The sequence below is a fragment of the Nematolebias whitei genome, chromosome 10 (assembly GCF_014905685.2).
Source record: "Nematolebias whitei isolate Nwh7 chromosome 10, NemWhi1, whole genome shotgun sequence".
NCBI lineage: Eukaryota > Metazoa > Chordata > Actinopteri > Cyprinodontiformes > Rivulidae > Nematolebias > Nematolebias whitei.
This window is the reverse complement of record NC_056507.1, coordinates 20,523,570-20,541,319: the sequence shown is the minus strand read 5'-3', so window position 1 is coordinate 20,541,319 and position 17,750 is coordinate 20,523,570. Positions and strand designations below refer to the sequence as shown.

Genomic DNA, 17,750 nt, shown 5'->3' with positions numbered 1-17,750 from the left:
TATTTCTGCGAGCATTTTTTTTTTTAAATTCAGCTACTTTCATCTAATTTCAGCTCGGGGGGGGGGGGGGGGGCACCTGTTTTGTGCTCCTTTCATATTAATTCTGCTAACTACAACATTTTTGTGCTTCCAACTTCTTTCTGCTCCTTTCAGCTTATTTATGAAAGTTTCAGCTATTTCAGCTACTATTTAGCTGTTTTCATACTAATTTTAACTTTCAGCTAATGCCACAATTTTTGCACTCACTTCAACCATTCTCAACCCAATTCATCAAAAATGTGCTCTCTCCACTTCTTTCTGGTAATTTAAGCTTCTTTCTGCTTTTTAGCTACTTTTCAGCTGTTTTTTTTATTATTGTTGCTAATTTTAGCTTTATTCAGATAATTTCCACTTTTTTGTGCTCATTTCTGCGTCTTTCAGCAAACATGTTCTTTCTGCTTTATTCTGCTAATTTTAGCTTGTTCTTCCTTTTCAGTATTTTTACAGAATTTTCTAGCCACTTTCAGCTGTTTTCAGATAAATTTAAGTTTTCCGTGGTAATTTCTAATATGTTCAGCCAAATTAACTTATTTCTGCTAATTTCAGACTGTAATGCTCCTTTCTGCTAGTTTCAGTTATTTGAGCTACTATTTAGCTGTTTTATGCCAAATTCAGCTTTTTTTTCCAGCCAATTCTACATTTTTTTTTAGCTCATTTCAACTTTTCCACTTCCTTCTGGTAGTTTAGGCATCTTTCTGCCTTTTCAGCTACTTTTCAGCTATATTTGGCTAATTTCAGCTTTTGTTTTGTTGCCAATTTCCTAACGTTTGTGCTCATTTTTGCTTACCTAATTCAGCTAATGTGTTATTTCTGCTAATTTAGGCTTGTTCTTAAATTTCATCATGTTTTTTTAAGCTAATTTCAGCTGTTTTTCAGCACTTTTTTGGTAATAAGCATTCACACTGTATTTTTGCAGGAAATGCAATTTCTCTAGTTTCTTTAGAACTTGGTGCAGTCAAGGTAAAACAGGAAGTGACATCAAATGGGAACTCCATGGTCTTTGTGTATTAAAACTATTATTTGAAATCTGACTATTCTTTATCTCTCTCCAACAATGAATGGAAATAATCTAAAGCAACATCAGATTATTCTCTACGCTCCGTGTTAGAGCAATGCTCTATTTACATGCAGGCATTTCCCTTTGTCATCACTTCCTGTTACTGCACATGCAAATTTCTCAACTGTTCATCTCAGTGGCGTGAATTTTTTTGCAATGTGTTATTAATATTGTCTTTCCATAAAATGCATTTATTTTTATTACAAAAAGTTGATTTTATGTTCAGCGGAGATGTGTCTGGAAGTCTACAAGTGGACTGACACAATCAGCTCAAGCACAAACAACCTGAAATACACAACCACAGTAACGGCAGCAAAAAACAAATGAATAAAAAGCAACTGAGAGAAGAATCTCACCTCCATTGCCACTTTTAAAGCCTGGTCATAAAAGCGAGTTTCAAGGAGACCAAAGGAATATTGTCCTTTCAGATAGCTGAGGACAAACAAACATACATCTTTGTTTGTTTTTTACAAAGATTAAAAAAAAAACCTCTTTCTATTCTACTATGCAATTCATGTAGGGCCAAAAACTAGTCATACTCCATTAAAACAGATTTGTTTTATATATTACAGCTTTATAATTCCTTGTCTGTTCATTTACAAACCAGAAACAAAAGACGGAACACCAAAATTAAAGTACTGGCAGAGTACTATGAAACTTTTTGTAATATTATATAAGAATCTAACTGTTAAATGCAATGTGTTTGTACCTGCTTGACATAAAATGATAAACAATAAATAATGATAATAATAGCAAAATAATGATAAACAATAAAGCAGAAACTGACAGTCAACTATGCATTCGGTCATTTTTACCTGAACAAAGGCATGTGAGGTTTCCAGTGAGGAAGCACTCTGGCCACAGAGTCCCTCATGGGCACCTGGGCTCCCATGTAGAAGTAAGAATCGTGGGCAAATTTGAGAGCCAACATATCAGTGGGATGATCAAGCAGTACATCTTCCCATGCTTCGCAGGCTTGTGGAAACTTTCTACAAGAAATACAAGTCATTGTTAATGATATACACCGTTTTGGGAGACAATGGGGTACACGGTGAGCACTCAGAACAAATCACAGATGCCGGTGTGATTTGAGAGGGAACGAGAAGCTGCATCCTCCGAAACAACACAAGGGCATAAACAAAACTTCCTAATACTGCAGGATTTTGAATTTTATCACGGAGAAGTACGACACCGGAGAAATAAATCCAAATCTTGCTTGCCAGACTGTGGCGGAAATTAAAATAGCTCATGAATTCTCACAGATTAATGTTAATGCAGACAGACAAAGAGCAACTACAGGAATAATAAACTATTTCCTTAAAAAGAACTACCTTTTTTTTTTTAACTTCTCACAAGCGACCCATTTCCTGTAGCACAGTGAAACTCGTCTCCTCTCTAATGAGGCCTATTTCCAACTGCACAACAGACCTCAGTTGAGACATGCAAAATTAAATTAGTGGAAATGTTTCTTTTAGGAAGAATAATACCGTTTGCTATAAAGTGTTAAAAATTAAACAGCACACAGCATTTATAATAAACAAGCTTGCTTGAAATTGTCATACATATTTTATCCGAGTGTAACGCTCAGAACTGCCTTAAAATCCTGGCAAGTGGTTTAGACTTTTCTTCTTTTATTTATGGACCTCAGCGTGAAACACATTGGCATTCTGCCGGTGTGCTAAACACTTTGTCACAGAAGAAAAACAAAACAGTAAATTTCATAGAATAAAAAAAATCACGCAAGAATTATTACTGAATTGATAATAGTGTGAACGTTTATGAAGCATTCACACTATTGTGATCTGTTTCTCTTCCGTACGTTTGTCGGCATCTTTCGCATTCTTCAATTTTTGTGCTATTTCAAGAAATCACACATCAAAACGTTCAGCTCTTTCAGTACAATCCTGCCATGACTTTTGAAATTGGTGCAACTTTAGCTTTTTGAAATATTTAGCCTTTTCTGATGTATTTCTCATAGAAAATAAACTGAGCTCATTTAACATCTTTCAAATCTTTAGATCCGTTTACAACCTTTTACTGCTACTTTCACATTTTTGTTTTACTTCAGCTTCCTTGTGCAAACAAACATTTTTCCAGCTAATTTCAGCTGTATTTTCAGCTAATTTGTGCTCCTTTCAGCTTATTTCTGAGAGTTTCCATTTTTTATGCTATTTCAGCTACTATTTAGCTGTTTTATGCTAATTTTAGCCTTTTCAGTCAATTTCACATTTTTTGCACTCATTTCAACATTTTTCTACCTAATTAATCAAAAATGTACTCGCTCTCCACTTCCTTTAGGTAACTTAAGCTTCTTTCTCATTTGTTTTTTAGCTACTCTTCTGCTGTTTTTTTTGCAAATTTCAGCTTTTATCGGGTAATTTCTACCTTTTTATGCTAATTTCTGCTTCTTTCAGCCTAAATGGGCAAACGTGTTCTTTTTGCTTTCTTCAGCTAATATTGTAAATGCTTCTTTGAAGCATTCACACCGTTTTCCTGTTTATTTATTATTATTATTATTATTATTATTATTATAGTTTAAACTTGTTCTACCTTTTCAGCTAGCTTGTTAGCATTTTTAGCCAATTTCAGTTGTTTTCAGATAAATTCAAGTTTTCCATGGTGATTTTTGCTACTTTCAACCTAAGTAACTTCTTCATGGTAGTTTCAGCTCGTTATGCTCCATCCATCTTCCATTATCTTTACCCGGTTCTTTCATTTTGGGTCACGGGGGTCGCTGGTGCCCATGTCCAGCAGTCACTGTGCGAGGGGCGGGGTACACCCTGGACAGGTCTCCAGTCCATCACAGGGCCACATAGAGACAAACGAGACAAACAACCATTCACTCTCTCACTCACACCTAGAGACAATTTAGAGTTACCAATCAGTCTAACATGCATGTTTCTGTGGGAGGAAACCGGAGTACCCATGCATGGAGAGAACATACAAACTCCACCCAGAAAGGCCCCTGGACCGGGATTTGAACCAAGGACCTGCTCGCTGAGAGGCAGCAGCTCTATCAGTTGTACCACCGTGCTGCCCTTGTTATGCTCCTTTCAGCTTATGTCTGCTAGTTTCAGCTTTTTCTGTTATTTCAGACACTATTTAGCTGTTTTATGCTAATTTTAGCCTTTTAATTTAAGTCCACATTTTTAGCTCATTTCAGCTCCTTCCACTTCCTTCTGGTAGTTTAAGATTCTTTCTGCCTTTTCAGTTAATTTTCAGCCATTTTTTTGTTGCTAATTTCAGCCTTTTTTTAAGCTAATTTCATAATTCAATGTTCATTTCTGCTTATTTAAACCTAATTCAGCAAAAATGTGCTCTTTCCGCTTTCTTCTGCTAATTAAGGCTAGTTCTCCCATTTCAGCTACAATTCAGCATGTTTTTCAGCTAATTTTAGCTGTTGTTCAGCAATAAGCATTCAAAGTGCATTTTCACAGGAAATGCAATTTCTCTAGTTTTGAATGGTTTTATTATCTTTTAATGAATCTGAATCAATCATCCTTTAATAAAACATTTGTTCACCAATTTCAAAATCCCATGCCTTAATATATTTCTTCTTCCAAATGGATACATGCTCTATAAAGGGTACATAAAACTTTCTAAAACTCCACTTGGGATTATGGATTACACTATTGATGTAGACACTGCTTTTTATAAACCGTTTAATCCTCCTTTTCAATCCTTATTCAATATTTTATTTTAACAGCACTTTGTAGCAGGCTTCCTGTGGGTCTTACCCATGGGAGAAAAGCTCCATGGCTCTGACGTGGAGCTTCTCTCTAGGAGAGACGTTCTGGCTGTTGGCAAGCTCCACTGTTCGCCTCACAGCGCTGGCCAGACGCTCATTCAGCCGGGTGCTGCTCGTTGTGGAGATCAGCTCCAGCCCCGTACTGATCACGTTACCCATAACTGTTGCAAAAACAAACAACGCTTTTCATTTTGGACTTTCCCACTGCAACCGAGCAGCTCACATGAGGAAAAAAGAAGGTCACATGCACATGTAAAAGTTTTGGGCTGAAGTCCGTTTTAAAAAAAGCACATTGTTTAATAGTTAACTAACGATGTCTCAGTCAGCTCAGTCATGTTTTAATGATAGTCACCTGCAGCAGAAACTAATGTCAGAGACTGCAAGTTTGTGCACATGTTCAATAAAAGTTAACAACAGAGCTAAATCTATCCTTTGTCTCATGCTTCATTTGAATTAGGAGTTAGGGCACCAGCCGAGGTAATTATGCTTCATCTACGGTGCGTGTGATCGCTGAATATTTATGCATCATTCTAGCTGGTTCATTATTATTAAACTTGCTTCATTGTGAGTGAGCAAATTATTTATTCACCTTAATTTATTTAAAACAAGGACAGTACAACATGTAAAATAAAATAAACATAAAACAGTGCAACAGTTGGTTTTTGTTCCATTGGCCTTCTGTCCAGTTGAAAATTTGCAGATCTAGTTCCTAATTGGGAATTAGTAATAAAAAATTAAACGGTACAAGATGTGTTGTTCTGATAAAGGAGCAGATTGTAACTATTCAAAACACGGTCAACAAATATCGTATGAATAAAAAACAAACAACAAAAACAACAACAGAAGAATGGACATTGTCTTGGTTTGTTTACTTAAACATTAAGTCAGAAAAAAATATTTTCACTGAAATTTTTTCTACACCTATATATATATATATATATATATATATATATATATGTATGTATATGAAGAGTAGTGTGTACATGACCTTAGTAAAAGTACACAATATAGTGTGTACATGACTTTAGTATAAGTACAGAGTAGTTTTGTCTAATGAAGTACCATCAAAACCAACATAATTCTGAAGTAAGAGACGGGTTTAGAACATTTCTGTAGTTTACTTTTAGATGGATTATATTCAAAGGAAGTTTTATTTATTTTATTTATTTTACAGTATTTCTGTTCATGTAGTCATTTAATATTTATTTTTCACATTTGATCATTTATTGAATTACAGTCATCAGAGTAGTTAACTCTCAGTAGGATTCTAAATATAATCGAGTTTAGCTCATCCAAACAGCCATAACATCATGTCATTGATGTATGTATGTATGTATGTATGTATGTATGTTTTATTTATTCATTTCATCCAAACAACAAATATAATACAATTTAAAGAAAAGAAAAAAGATATACAATCACAGAAATAAAATGAAAGGCAGCAGAAGAAGAATGAGTTCTTATAATATCTGCCCCTTGTCCCCAAAATATTGATAAAACAACATGATGAATATACATATTTTTAGATATTTGTGATGAACTACAAACACCTGAAACTGACTCAGGGAGAACTTTGAGTTTAGGGGTAAATTAAAACTAAACAGAGACATATCTCTGCTATAATCTGTGGCAGAAATTATTAATCTTTTAGCCTTAGATATTTAATAATTTATTACAGGTCATCTTCATTGAGGTGGGCAGTTCTGTTAGGGTGGGGGTGGGGCGTCAGGTGAGCTTTCACCTGCAGTTTCTCTCTGCTCCTCACACCCAGGCTCACGTGCCCCAGACAGCAGGCCCCGCCCCGCCCTGCTCTGATTGGGTCAAACTGTGGCTCTGCTTCTTTTTTATTGGTTGAAAGCAGCGTCACTTTAATTTGGGTCGGCTTCATCATTAGATTGGATGTTTTAACAAGACCACAACAAAACATCTTTTTCTTCCCCCTCCTTTTTTTTTTTTATTTTTTTTATACAGATGTTAGAAATCCGTTGTGGCGACAGAGAACTTTAATCCATGTTTAAAGTATGCAGGATTAGAAACCACTTTTAATTCAGGAATTTTGGCAATACACAAAATTTAAATATGCAGTTTAGTTTTATCTTTTAGTCTTAACTAGCTGTACTGTTCTTGCAGACAAGCTAGTTTGAGTATTTGATTTTAATAAATACTTTTATTGTGTGCGTCCTAAATATAAATATTTACCAAAGTTAGGGTCAGCAGTCTGCATAGCAGAAATGCATCCTTCAATGCCTCCCAAGGTTTCATCATTTCGCCATTTCACATACTAGAAAACAAACCCAATTAAAAATGCTGTGTTACTGGTGTTTGTTTCATCACTGTTTCCACGTGAGTGCAGTGTGTCATGTAGCCTACCTGAGTGAGTACAGCATCGTACAGTTTGCACGCCTCATTACTGCTGGTGGACAGAGGAAGACCTGCGTCCTTCCACGCCTTTTACACACGAAAATGCAAATATCAGAGTAATACATCAATTCTGCAGTTTTATATATTGCCATTAAACACTTTCTCTTTCAAGTCATGAAGAAACTTCAGTTTAGAAATACATTCTTTGCTCCATCTTACTTGTTTATCATAGAGAGCTAGCATAACAAAAATGAATCCAACCGGCCATATTTAAACTTCTTGCGTCCCTTGCATACAAACCACCACAAACTAGGGTTACTTTTTTCTGCAACTTTTGACAAAGCGGTCATCTTTCCTACAAATGACACCCCTGCCACTCACCTGACAGTCTCTGAAACTCTTCGCGTCCATCCTTCAGCTTCAGCGTCCACTCTTTTCAACGACCCTGAAGTTGTTGCTGCTGCGATTCTTTATCGGAAGTTACCGCCACAGCGATATTCTTTTCACAATAAGAGCACGGATAAAATAAAGTTACAAAGTATTTGCATTAAACTGCTAAATTTAAATTAACCTTCGTGTAATGTGATGAGGAATACTGTGTAAATAAAAGAAATACATCTACACGGTTACACCGGTTTAATAACATTTTGTTTTATTTTGTTAACTGGCCTAATTTTTTAAGGTTAAAAGGCTTTTCCATAACCAACAAAGTCCATGCTCAATAATCCAGGTATACAATCCAACAACTTTCAGTCAAGTCATCTGGACAGTTTCTTTTTTTTTTTTGGTGCTGAAACGTTTCACCTTCCATCCAGAAGGCTTCGTCAGTAAAGAAAACGCACAACACAAAACTGATTCTTCCCCCAACACCTTACTCTAAAGTGGAACAAACCATTTATGTCGGTGCTAAGATGGTCTCTTTGGCATGCCCCCTCCTCTAGTGCGTTTCACCTTCCATCCAGAAGGCTTCATCATTCATTCAATCATTGTTTCCTTGACTAATTAAGCCTTCTGGATGGAAGGGGAAACGTTTCAGCACAAAAAAATATATATAAAAAAAGAAACTGTCCAGATGACCTGACTGAAAATTGTTGGCTTTTCCATAACATTTGGGGGGGGGAGGGGGGGGGTGCGAGTTCATATGGTCTAAAAAAACAATTAAAAAAGAAAACCTAATGATCAACTTTAAAAATGCCACTGGGAAGAATACGGAAATTATGTCAGCAGGCAGGAGGGAACTAAATGTCAGGTTACAGAATTTCCATCTGTATTTATTTATTTTTTTAATTCTCAGCTTCTGAAAGTCAATTGATCAACACAAATCTGGAAATAGTTTTAAATGTTGTGGAATTTATATTAAAAAAAAAAAAGGCAAACATATTGTAAAAACTGTAAGTGGCATGCAACTAACGAGGTTAATTCCAGAATTGTGCCGTTCAAGGTGGCTGCATGTTGGAGTAGCTCTGTTACTTTCATTCTGAGATTTTGCTTTTGATAATTTTACCAATTTTTCTGGAAGGAAATCGCTTTTTTTTTGGAATGATTACTTCATCTGGTATCAGATGCTGTGCTGCTGGAAGGATTTTTACTGAAACATTTTTTACTTTTGGACATTTATGATGCGTAGCCAAAACAAGGTAGTTTTCTACAACTGGGAGCTGCTGATTAACATCTCAAAAGCTCACATAAGACCTCAACTACAGCCCCAAATCCCAAATGAGTTAAAAAGGAGGTGCCGTGGATGCATTACCGTCTACCTGGAGGCTGTGCTCACGTACCTGACTGCCGAGATTTTGGAGGTAGCAGGAAACGTGACTCATGACAGTGGGAGGACAGGGATCGTCCCCCGGCACCTGCAGTTAAGACCGTGGCAACGAGGGGCTTGGCAGGCTACTGGGAGAAATGGCCATCGCTCGGGGTGGAGTTCTGCCTGGCATTCAGTGAGTCCTGCTACCCAAGAGGTCTGCTGGGTGGAAGGATCGGCACCTGTGGCCAGTCTCCTCGGATCTGCTGTGGGACGGGCTGCTACAAGACATCCTTCCTGCCCAAAGCCATCGACATCTATAGCAACTCTAATGAAACCAAGATGAACTACAACAATTAATTTCCCTTTGGGATTAATAAAGTATGTTTGAATTGAATTTGAATTGAATTAAGTCAGATCCTCTGGACGGATTCTTCTGTTGAAACGTTACGAAATGTCCATCTTGGTAAATTTATCTACCTGGATTGTTGAGTATGCATCAGGACATGGCATACAACTACTTTAAAATAAAATCTGAGGTAGCCAAACAGCATTCACTCATTTATCCATACATGCACATTAATTTAAAACTAATTTATTTGTTACAACACAATGTTTCCTGTAGTCTTGAGTTTATAATAAAAACAGAAAACTATGAAGATAGTCATCATCAGCTCATAACTTGGCAAAATTTGGTCATAATTTCTAAATAAAAATAGTGTAAAAATAGATATCAGTGCACAAATATGCAAAAGAACGACCGCAATGTTTTATTGCCATTTTCAGCAAACATCCAACACCCCTAAGCATTTTAGCTACATGAAGCATTTTACAAGTCAATGTGTCAACAGAAAAGTTTAAAAATTAAGATTCATTTTTTTACATATAATACAATTTGCACACGTTAATAAATATCAGTACAATCAAGTCAAACTTGTCACACACCATCTAAAACAACAGCCTTTAAAATAATGTAACTTTTTATCCACAACTCATAAATATAGCCTCTTGGTTTTATACAGGTGCCAAAAAAAAAAAACCTTTCAAATTGAATTACCCACTGGATAACCAATAATGTTTGACGTATTCAGATCAAACATTTTGCATTCCTTTAATCCCCCATTTTAAATAATTTACACGTTTGGGGTGGCATGTTTTACAAAAGTGTTCAGCAGAAGAAAAAAAAAAAAGGTAAAAATTTTAGTTCCAGTGAGATGAACGTAAAAACTGAAGTTTAAAAAAACACGCTTGAATGTGGAGAACTAACCTTTGAAGGCATCATGTTCAGATACATTACCACTGCTATACAATGATGTGCAAGTGTTGTGTAGTGTGCACGTTACGGTGTAAATATCCCAGCATACCCACCAATAGAGAACATCCTGTGGCACAAAGTGAGTGAAATGAACTACACTGATCTCCCTTTACGAACTGTGATGTAATGAGGTCACGCTGTTAATACTGTTCTTTCCTCGATCTCTCGTTCAGATGCTGTATTGATCTGGTCTTCTGTCGCAGGAGCCAACAAAACCTTAAAATGAACACGTGTTTGTAAACTTTAACTTAACGTGATATACATCTCACACAGAGGCCCAGTGTTATAAAGTCCTTTGAAATGCTTAAAGAAATGTCAGGTCCTTCTACTGTACGTGCCTGCAGCCATCTTTATTGACTGACTCACAATGGTGCATAAGGGTTATGCACAAGAGCACGATAATGAGATTCTGGGCACTCTCCTGTGACTGCGTGAAGAAAACTGTTCATCTGATAAAAGCAAATAAAAACAAATGGATAAAAACATAGCCAGAGTTGATGGATTCTTAGCGTTGATTCATTGAACACTGTGGGAATAAAATATGGAAACAAGAAAAGCCTTTCAGGGCATATATGTGGTTCATTATGATGCTATAGTCAGTTCGTTGCAGCTTCAGCAGAGGGTGTCCATCCTTTAATCAGACCAAAAAGCCTGAAAACGTTGCTCTGATGTTACAAACACACCTTTGGAGAAGTCCTTTTGTAGAAAAGAAAGAACCCTCGTTTGCTGAAGATGACTCGTTCTACACAGCTATACCCCTCAAAAAAAGAAAGCATTCTTTACATTTCCTTTACATCAGCAGGACTGAACCACAGTCTTCCCTTTATATAATCAGAGTGAAGTCTTTACACATTCTCCCAACAACCTCTTACTTGAAAGGACCCTCTTCAAGGCTGGGATGATGGTTGTGAATTTGTACTCTCCTCTCCTCCCACACAGAAGGAGAGGAACAAAACTGCAAAGTGATTAACTTGCCTGCCTTTAGGCAGAGGATATGTAAACGCTGCAGACTGCTTCAGTGTCAGAGGCAGCCACGGTGTGTGTGTGTGTGTTGTGTAGGAAGAATATTTACACATTCACTGCTGTAGGTGTGACAGTTTTAGACTAACTGCTTGCATCCCTGTTTGGAAGAAAAGTCAGAGAAAGAAAAGAGTGCAAGGCTGACGATGCCTTTGAGAAGTCGAACCCTTTTTTGCCAGAACTTAATGAGCAGTATACAAACTCCTTTTAGGCCCAGTTCAGATTAAATCCTTTTGACAGCATGACAGCCTCCAGGTCCTTGTCCTCCTCCTTCTCCCTAAGTCTCTGTTCTTCCAGAAGGGCAACGAGGGCATCACGCTGCTCCACCACCTCCAACATCTCATTCAGGATCTGCTTTTCCTGAGCAAGCTCCTTCTCCGATTTCAAATGGTCTGATGGAAACAGAACAGAACGTAATACATTATGCTTTGAATTAAACTATTTACACACAGTTAATAGTGTTAATGTTTATGGAGCATTCACACTACTGTGATCCATTTTTCATCCGAACATTTTTAGGTGCGTTTCTCGTCCCACAGATTTGAAGCTATTTCAACAAATCATATATCAAAATGTTCAGCTCTTTCAGGACAATCCTGCTGTGACTTTTGGTATTGGTGCAACTTTAGCTTTTTGAAATATTTGGCTTTTTCTGCCGTTTTTTTTTTTTCTAATAGAAAATGAATTGAGCTCATTTTACATCCTTCATATCTTTAGATCTGTTTACAACTTTTACTGCATCTTTCACATTTTGTTCTAGTTCAGCTTCTTTCAGCTTCCTTGTGCAAATAAAAATAAAATCAGCTATTTTCAGCTGTTTATCCAGCCGTTTTGTGCTACTTTCAGATTCTTTCCAGATGACATGATTGAACCTTTTTTGTTTTCAGGATCTTTCTGCTAACTACATCGTTTTTGAGCTTCTTCTAACATCTTGCTGCTAATGTCAGCTTGTTAAGCTCCTTTCTGCTTATTTCTGAAAGTTTCAGCTTTTTCTACTATTTCAGCTACTATATAGCTGTTTTTTTTATTTTTCAGGTCTCTTGTAAATGAGTCCCTGAGACTCAATGGGATTAACCTGAATAAATAAAGGTTGAATGAATTATGCAAATTTAAGCATTTTCAGCTAATCCCACATTTTTTGCACTTATTTAAAAAAAATTCTGCTTAATTCAGCAAAAATGTGCTCTCTCCACTTCCTACTAGTAATTTAAGCTTCTTTCTGTTTTTTTTAGCTACTTTCAGCTGGGTTTTTTTGGTCAGTTTTGGCTTTTTCAGATAATTTCCACTTTTGTGCTCATTTTTGCTTCTTTCAGCAAAGTGTTCTTCCTGCTTCTGGTAATTAAGCTTGTTCTACCTTATCAGCTACTTTTTATTAGCATTTTTTAGCCAAGTTCAGCTGTTTTCAGATAAATTCAAGTTTTACGTGGTAATTTCTGCTACTTTCAGCCTAATTAACTTTGTTTTGCTAATTTCAGCTTATTTTGCTCCTTTCAGTTTTTTTCTGCTAGTTTTAGCCTTTTCTGCTATTTTAGCTACATTTTAGCTGTTGTGCTAAATTTAGCTTTTCCAACTAATTCCACGTTTTGTTTTTTGTAGCTCATTTCAGCTCATTCCAGTTCCTTCTGGTAGTTTAAGTTTTTTATGACTTTTCAGCTATTTTTCAGATTTTTTGGTGCTAATTTAAGCTTTTTTAGCTTATTTTCTAATTTTTGTGCTCATTGCTGCTTATTTAAACCTAATACAGCAAATATATGTTCTTTCTGCTTTTTTCCTCTAATTTAGGCTTGTTCTTACATTTCAGTTCCTTTTCAGCTATTTTTTTAAGCTATTTTAACTGTTTTGCAGCAAACTTTTTCAGCAGTAAACCTTGACACTGCATTTTTGCAGCTCAGCTGAAATGCAATTTCTCTAGTTTATAATTACAGTCCTAGCTCTGTCCTAGAGCTTGACAGCATTGTATAGCAGTCCTAGAACTTGAAGGAATGCACATCAGCCACTACTTTTCCAGCCATTATTTTAGACTAAAATCATTTCATGTTGAGAAATGACAGAGTTGTAGCCGTTTAGATGAAATCTTGTAAATAACACTAAATTTCTCTCAATATCTATAAAAGCCATTTTTGTGTTTCCTAAGGTTAGTTGGCTGTGGTGACCATCTTGAATTAGGTTGACTTCAAAAGTAAAATGTTTGTAGAGGTACATTGAAAGATTACTTTCTGAGAGTTTCATTAAAATCATTTGAGTGATTAAGAGATATTTTAGCTAATGCTACAAACACAGACAAGTGAAACCTGTTTTAGAGAAACATTTCTATATTCACCTTCCACTGCCATTCGCTCCCTGAGCTCCTGCTGCAGTCGACTCTGCCGATCCTCCAGCTCCAGCTCTCTGGCACTTTAGAGAAAGAGAACACACAAAGTCTGTTCCACTGCTCAACAACAGCTTTTACATCAATGCTTATCAAAGTATATTCTTTCATTTATTGCTAAACTTAATAAACAAATATTAGTTCTTTAAAAAAAAAAAAAGAATATTGGTAATCAAAGCGATTTCAAAGCAGTTAATGAGAAATCAGGATCATTTATTGAGGTTTCAGAATTAAATAAAATTGTTTCTCTGAATCGATTGAAAGTGTGATTGCATTTTATATTATACTAAAACGTGATCACGACCTCATAAGGGAGGATCGATACTAAGAACGCAATAATCGTATAAAATAAGAAGACAATAAATCCTGACTATTTAATCACCTTTAGATTTTAGAGAGTCATCTCATTGCAAAGGCTGAAAATATAAAAAGTTTTAATTGGATGATGGGGAAATTTCTTAAACTACCATTGCAGGACGTTCTTATCCTGAGTCTTTTATCTGACACAAACCCTTTTAAAGGATGACGCTTTAATACATCACTGCCCCAAAGCGACAAACACTTAACAGCTTAAATTTGTTTAAAAAAAGATCTTCTGACACCTGAAGGTTTTCTGAAAAACTTAATTTATTCCAAGAATTAAACTGAATTAATTGACTTAAATATCAACGCGTGTTTTTAATCACTTGTACAAACATCTTTTTTTAATATCACATCAAATCCAAGGTAATGAAGATCCTAACAAGACTCCACTCGGAGAAATATTACAGAAATATGTAAAGTCACTGTTTGGCAGGTTCAACAAGAGAACTAAAGGCCTACTAATGAAAGAAAAAACTGGAAATAAAGGTAATAAAAACATTCACTAAACACGTGACATTTTATTATGTAAGATTTGACAAATTATGACGTTTTCATCTGGGTGACTGGTTTGTAGAAAACAAATACAACCCAGTGACAAAGCTTTTAGGAATCTCTGACTACCGTAATTTCCAGACTATTGCGCTCAAAAGAATATAAGCCACGCCCACTAAATTAATTATATATTTTTTATTGTACATATATAGTAGGCCTGTCACAACAATAAATTTTGCTGGGTGATTAATTGTCTCAGAAATTATTGCGATAAACGATAATATTGTTTGAAATTTGACAATAATTAATAATTATTGTCAAACTTAAGAAGAAATGTTAATTTATTTTGAGCATAGCACATTTTTTTCAACCACCGGATGGCAGTATAAGGCTGTTTGAACTGAAGGATGGATAGTGAGGGAGCAAGCAGCGTGTCTCTAAGAAAAATGGAAGGGAGGCCCCTTGATGTGACATGGGCTGTCTCTCTTCGGGTCTCAAAATGGCAGATGCTAAGTGTGGTTTGAGCTCTTTAGTATAGCATTTTTCACTCAAAGCTTTTAATAAAAAAAATAATTCATCAAGTTCTCAGCTTCCTTCTGCAGAGAAAAACTTTTACACAAAGGCACGGGTTTCATCCGTGAATTTTGGCGCTTTGACAAGACAGAGTTTTTTTCCCCGAGGTCGGCCTGTTAGCTTAGCTCGTAGCTTAGCTTCTCAGCTTAGCTGCTTTTAACGATTCAAAAACACAATTTTGGACGGTTAAAATTGATTATAAAGAGAAAGGGAGGGGTCAGTGAAGAGCACCGGAGTTGAGCTTTTTGTCATCCAGTGTCTTCAGTAGAAAGAGAGACATGAAGAAACGATAAAGCCGATAAATGAAAATGAGGTCTAGAATTTTTATTCATCATGTGATTAATTGATTTATTGTTTATCGCAACAGGCCTAATATATAGACTTCACTTGTATATAAGCTGCGGGTAACCACGTTGTAAGACGAGATATTTACACAGAAATATTTTTAAACTTTTAATTAAATACGTACTGGTAATATACACAAATACGTACAGTAAATGGTTTTCTGAACAAAGCCTGTAACATGACTGGTTAAAAAAAAATCCATAAATTAGCCGCAGCATCACATAAGACATGTTCAAAGTGTGTGAAAAAAAGTAGTGGCTTATAGTCCGGAAATTACGGTAACTAGCTAACAAAGATATAGATCCTTGTTGTGATCAGGTGCAGTACTTACAATATCATGAGTTCTGACTCATAGCGGACCAGAGCATTCTTCTCCTGCACCAGCTTGAACCACTCTTGCATTAGTTTTGGATCATCCTTTTTCCCCATTCCTTGAGGAGAGGAGGAAGCACAGAGCAGAAGTGAGAACCCACGTGGCTGCAAGAGGACAGGGATGACACACAGAAACGAGGACCGACACACGGGCTCAATGACAGCCAAGCCAGGATGCCCTCGCTGAGGAAATGGTGGAGTGGAAGAATGAGCTCAACGCCAATGTGCTCAGACGTGCCATCTATGCTTGAAGATGGCACGCAGAAGGTGGCGTGGAGCTACTGGATTCGATATTAGCAAGTGCACACATACAAATACACAAAACCTGCATTCACACTGACAAAAAAAAACACCTGTTGTTGCAAAGTTAAGTTTGTGTTACCCAGTTTGGACTGTGGCATAGCTACTCACAGAGAGTAACTACTTCCTCCCATCTGTTTTTAGTTGTTTTAGGTAATTTTTTGTTAGGATTAATAAGAAAAGCCACCAATCAATCAGTACTTAAGACATGACGAAGAAATAAACCAAAGGGGCTACAAAAATTCTTCATCCCCCTTTTCTCCCAAATCAAACCACCAGCAGAGATAAAATCCTTTTAGATCCCATTACTGGTGAGTGATTATAAAGTTAAAAAATAATATATGTTGCTACTTTTTACACAAATTCAATTATATGGTGAAATATTCATGGAATGACTCATTGGATACAAAAAGCAGAGTTCATATTGTTCTTAAGTCTGCCTCAGAAAAAATGAAGCTCGTCTTAGTCCATTGGTGTCATGCACTGCAGTCAGAATAGCTACGAAACTTCTGCATTCCCGCTTTGCTCTGCAGAGAAAATCAGTCACTGCAGCATGCTTCAAGAAGTCTGATGTTGACGTGATGCACCCCAACACAGACACAATGAACCCTCTCCATTTATCTGACTGCAGCAGGTGGAGTCAAGCGTTTTCAGTGAAACACCAGAAGGCAAACCTTGATGCAGTGTGACGTACTTAGCCAGGGAAGAGGGGGCTCTTGCAAAATAAAAAGGAAAAACATTGTGCACAAATAAAGTGCATGGCTGTGGTCTCCAGGATTGACTTTTGAAATGGACAGAAAATGAATAGAGATAGACAAAGCTGGAGAAGAGCTGTTCACACCAGAGAGCAGTGCATCAAGCTGATAGAACAACAACTCCAAAAACTGAGACTTGTATTTGAAATGTATTCGGTACTTTTCGTTTCTCTTAAACTATAGTACTTTAACTTGTTTCAACACCACCAACCCTCAAATTAAGGCACCAAAGCAGAAATTGGGGACGCATCAACAATGATTGGAGTAATAAATAAATAAACGGATTGCAAACAAAAACAAATACATGTTTCTTCACACAGATCAAAAGCCCAGGCATCGTTTCAACTCAGAGACGAACGAGACGTTGCGTTAATTTTTCAGAGGTGCTTGGAATAGGATGTGAATTATTTCAAACAAAAATGTCACACCATGCAAGTTTCTTCATCCTGAAATACAAACGTTCCCATGTGCTAGCCAGGGCAAGTCAGTTAATGATGATTTGGTTTTATTAGCAATTTATGAGTGTGTCCAAATAAAAAAAAATACATATGCAGTAAATTTAAGGGGGCATTTTTCAAAAGGAACAGCAATAAAGCATACAGCAATACAAGTTTCTGATACATTTAGGCAAACATTAAAAAAAACTACATGCTGTGAATTGAAAATATGGCCAAGTAGTTTCCCCTTTATTTGATTGCAGCTATGCTGAAATACAATGATTTACAATTTGTCAAGCTTTATTTTATTTGAGAATCTTAGCTTGCATTATCAGTTTAACACACAGTATGTACATTAACATTAATTCTGATGCTTCCTTATGTGTTGCCAATAGGCTGTATAAAAAGTGTTCCTGAAGCGTACTGTAGGATTGTAATAAAATGTGGCAGCTATATACTGT

At 36.4% G+C, this 17,750-nt stretch overlaps 2 protein-coding genes across 2 annotated transcripts in view; both read right to left on the bottom strand.

The window, feature by feature from the left end:
* ttc38 (tetratricopeptide repeat domain 38) overlaps window positions 1-7,616 on the bottom strand; it is a 16,282-nt gene extending 8,666 nt beyond the window's left edge. The window contains exons 1-6 of the mRNA XM_037682763.1: window positions 7,587-7,616; window positions 7,215-7,292; window positions 7,044-7,125; window positions 4,834-5,005; window positions 1,912-2,085; window positions 1,453-1,528 (exon numbers count right to left, since the gene is read on the bottom strand). Coding sequence (XP_037538691.1) covers window positions 1,453-1,528; window positions 1,912-2,085; window positions 4,834-5,005; window positions 7,044-7,125; window positions 7,215-7,292; window positions 7,587-7,616 — 612 coding nt within the window. The remainder of the gene's footprint in view (window positions 1-1,452; window positions 1,529-1,911; window positions 2,086-4,833; window positions 5,006-7,043; window positions 7,126-7,214; window positions 7,293-7,586) is intronic.
* A 3,843-nt stretch (window positions 7,617-11,459) lies between these two features.
* mical3a (microtubule associated monooxygenase, calponin and LIM domain containing 3a) overlaps window positions 11,460-17,750 on the bottom strand; it is a 53,756-nt gene continuing 47,465 nt past the window's right edge. The window contains exons 45-47 of the mRNA XM_037683446.1: window positions 15,757-15,856; window positions 13,605-13,678; window positions 11,460-11,676 (exon numbers count right to left, since the gene is read on the bottom strand). Coding sequence (XP_037539374.1) covers window positions 11,492-11,676; window positions 13,605-13,678; window positions 15,757-15,856 — 359 coding nt within the window. The 3' untranslated portion in view covers window positions 11,460-11,491. The remainder of the gene's footprint in view (window positions 11,677-13,604; window positions 13,679-15,756; window positions 15,857-17,750) is intronic.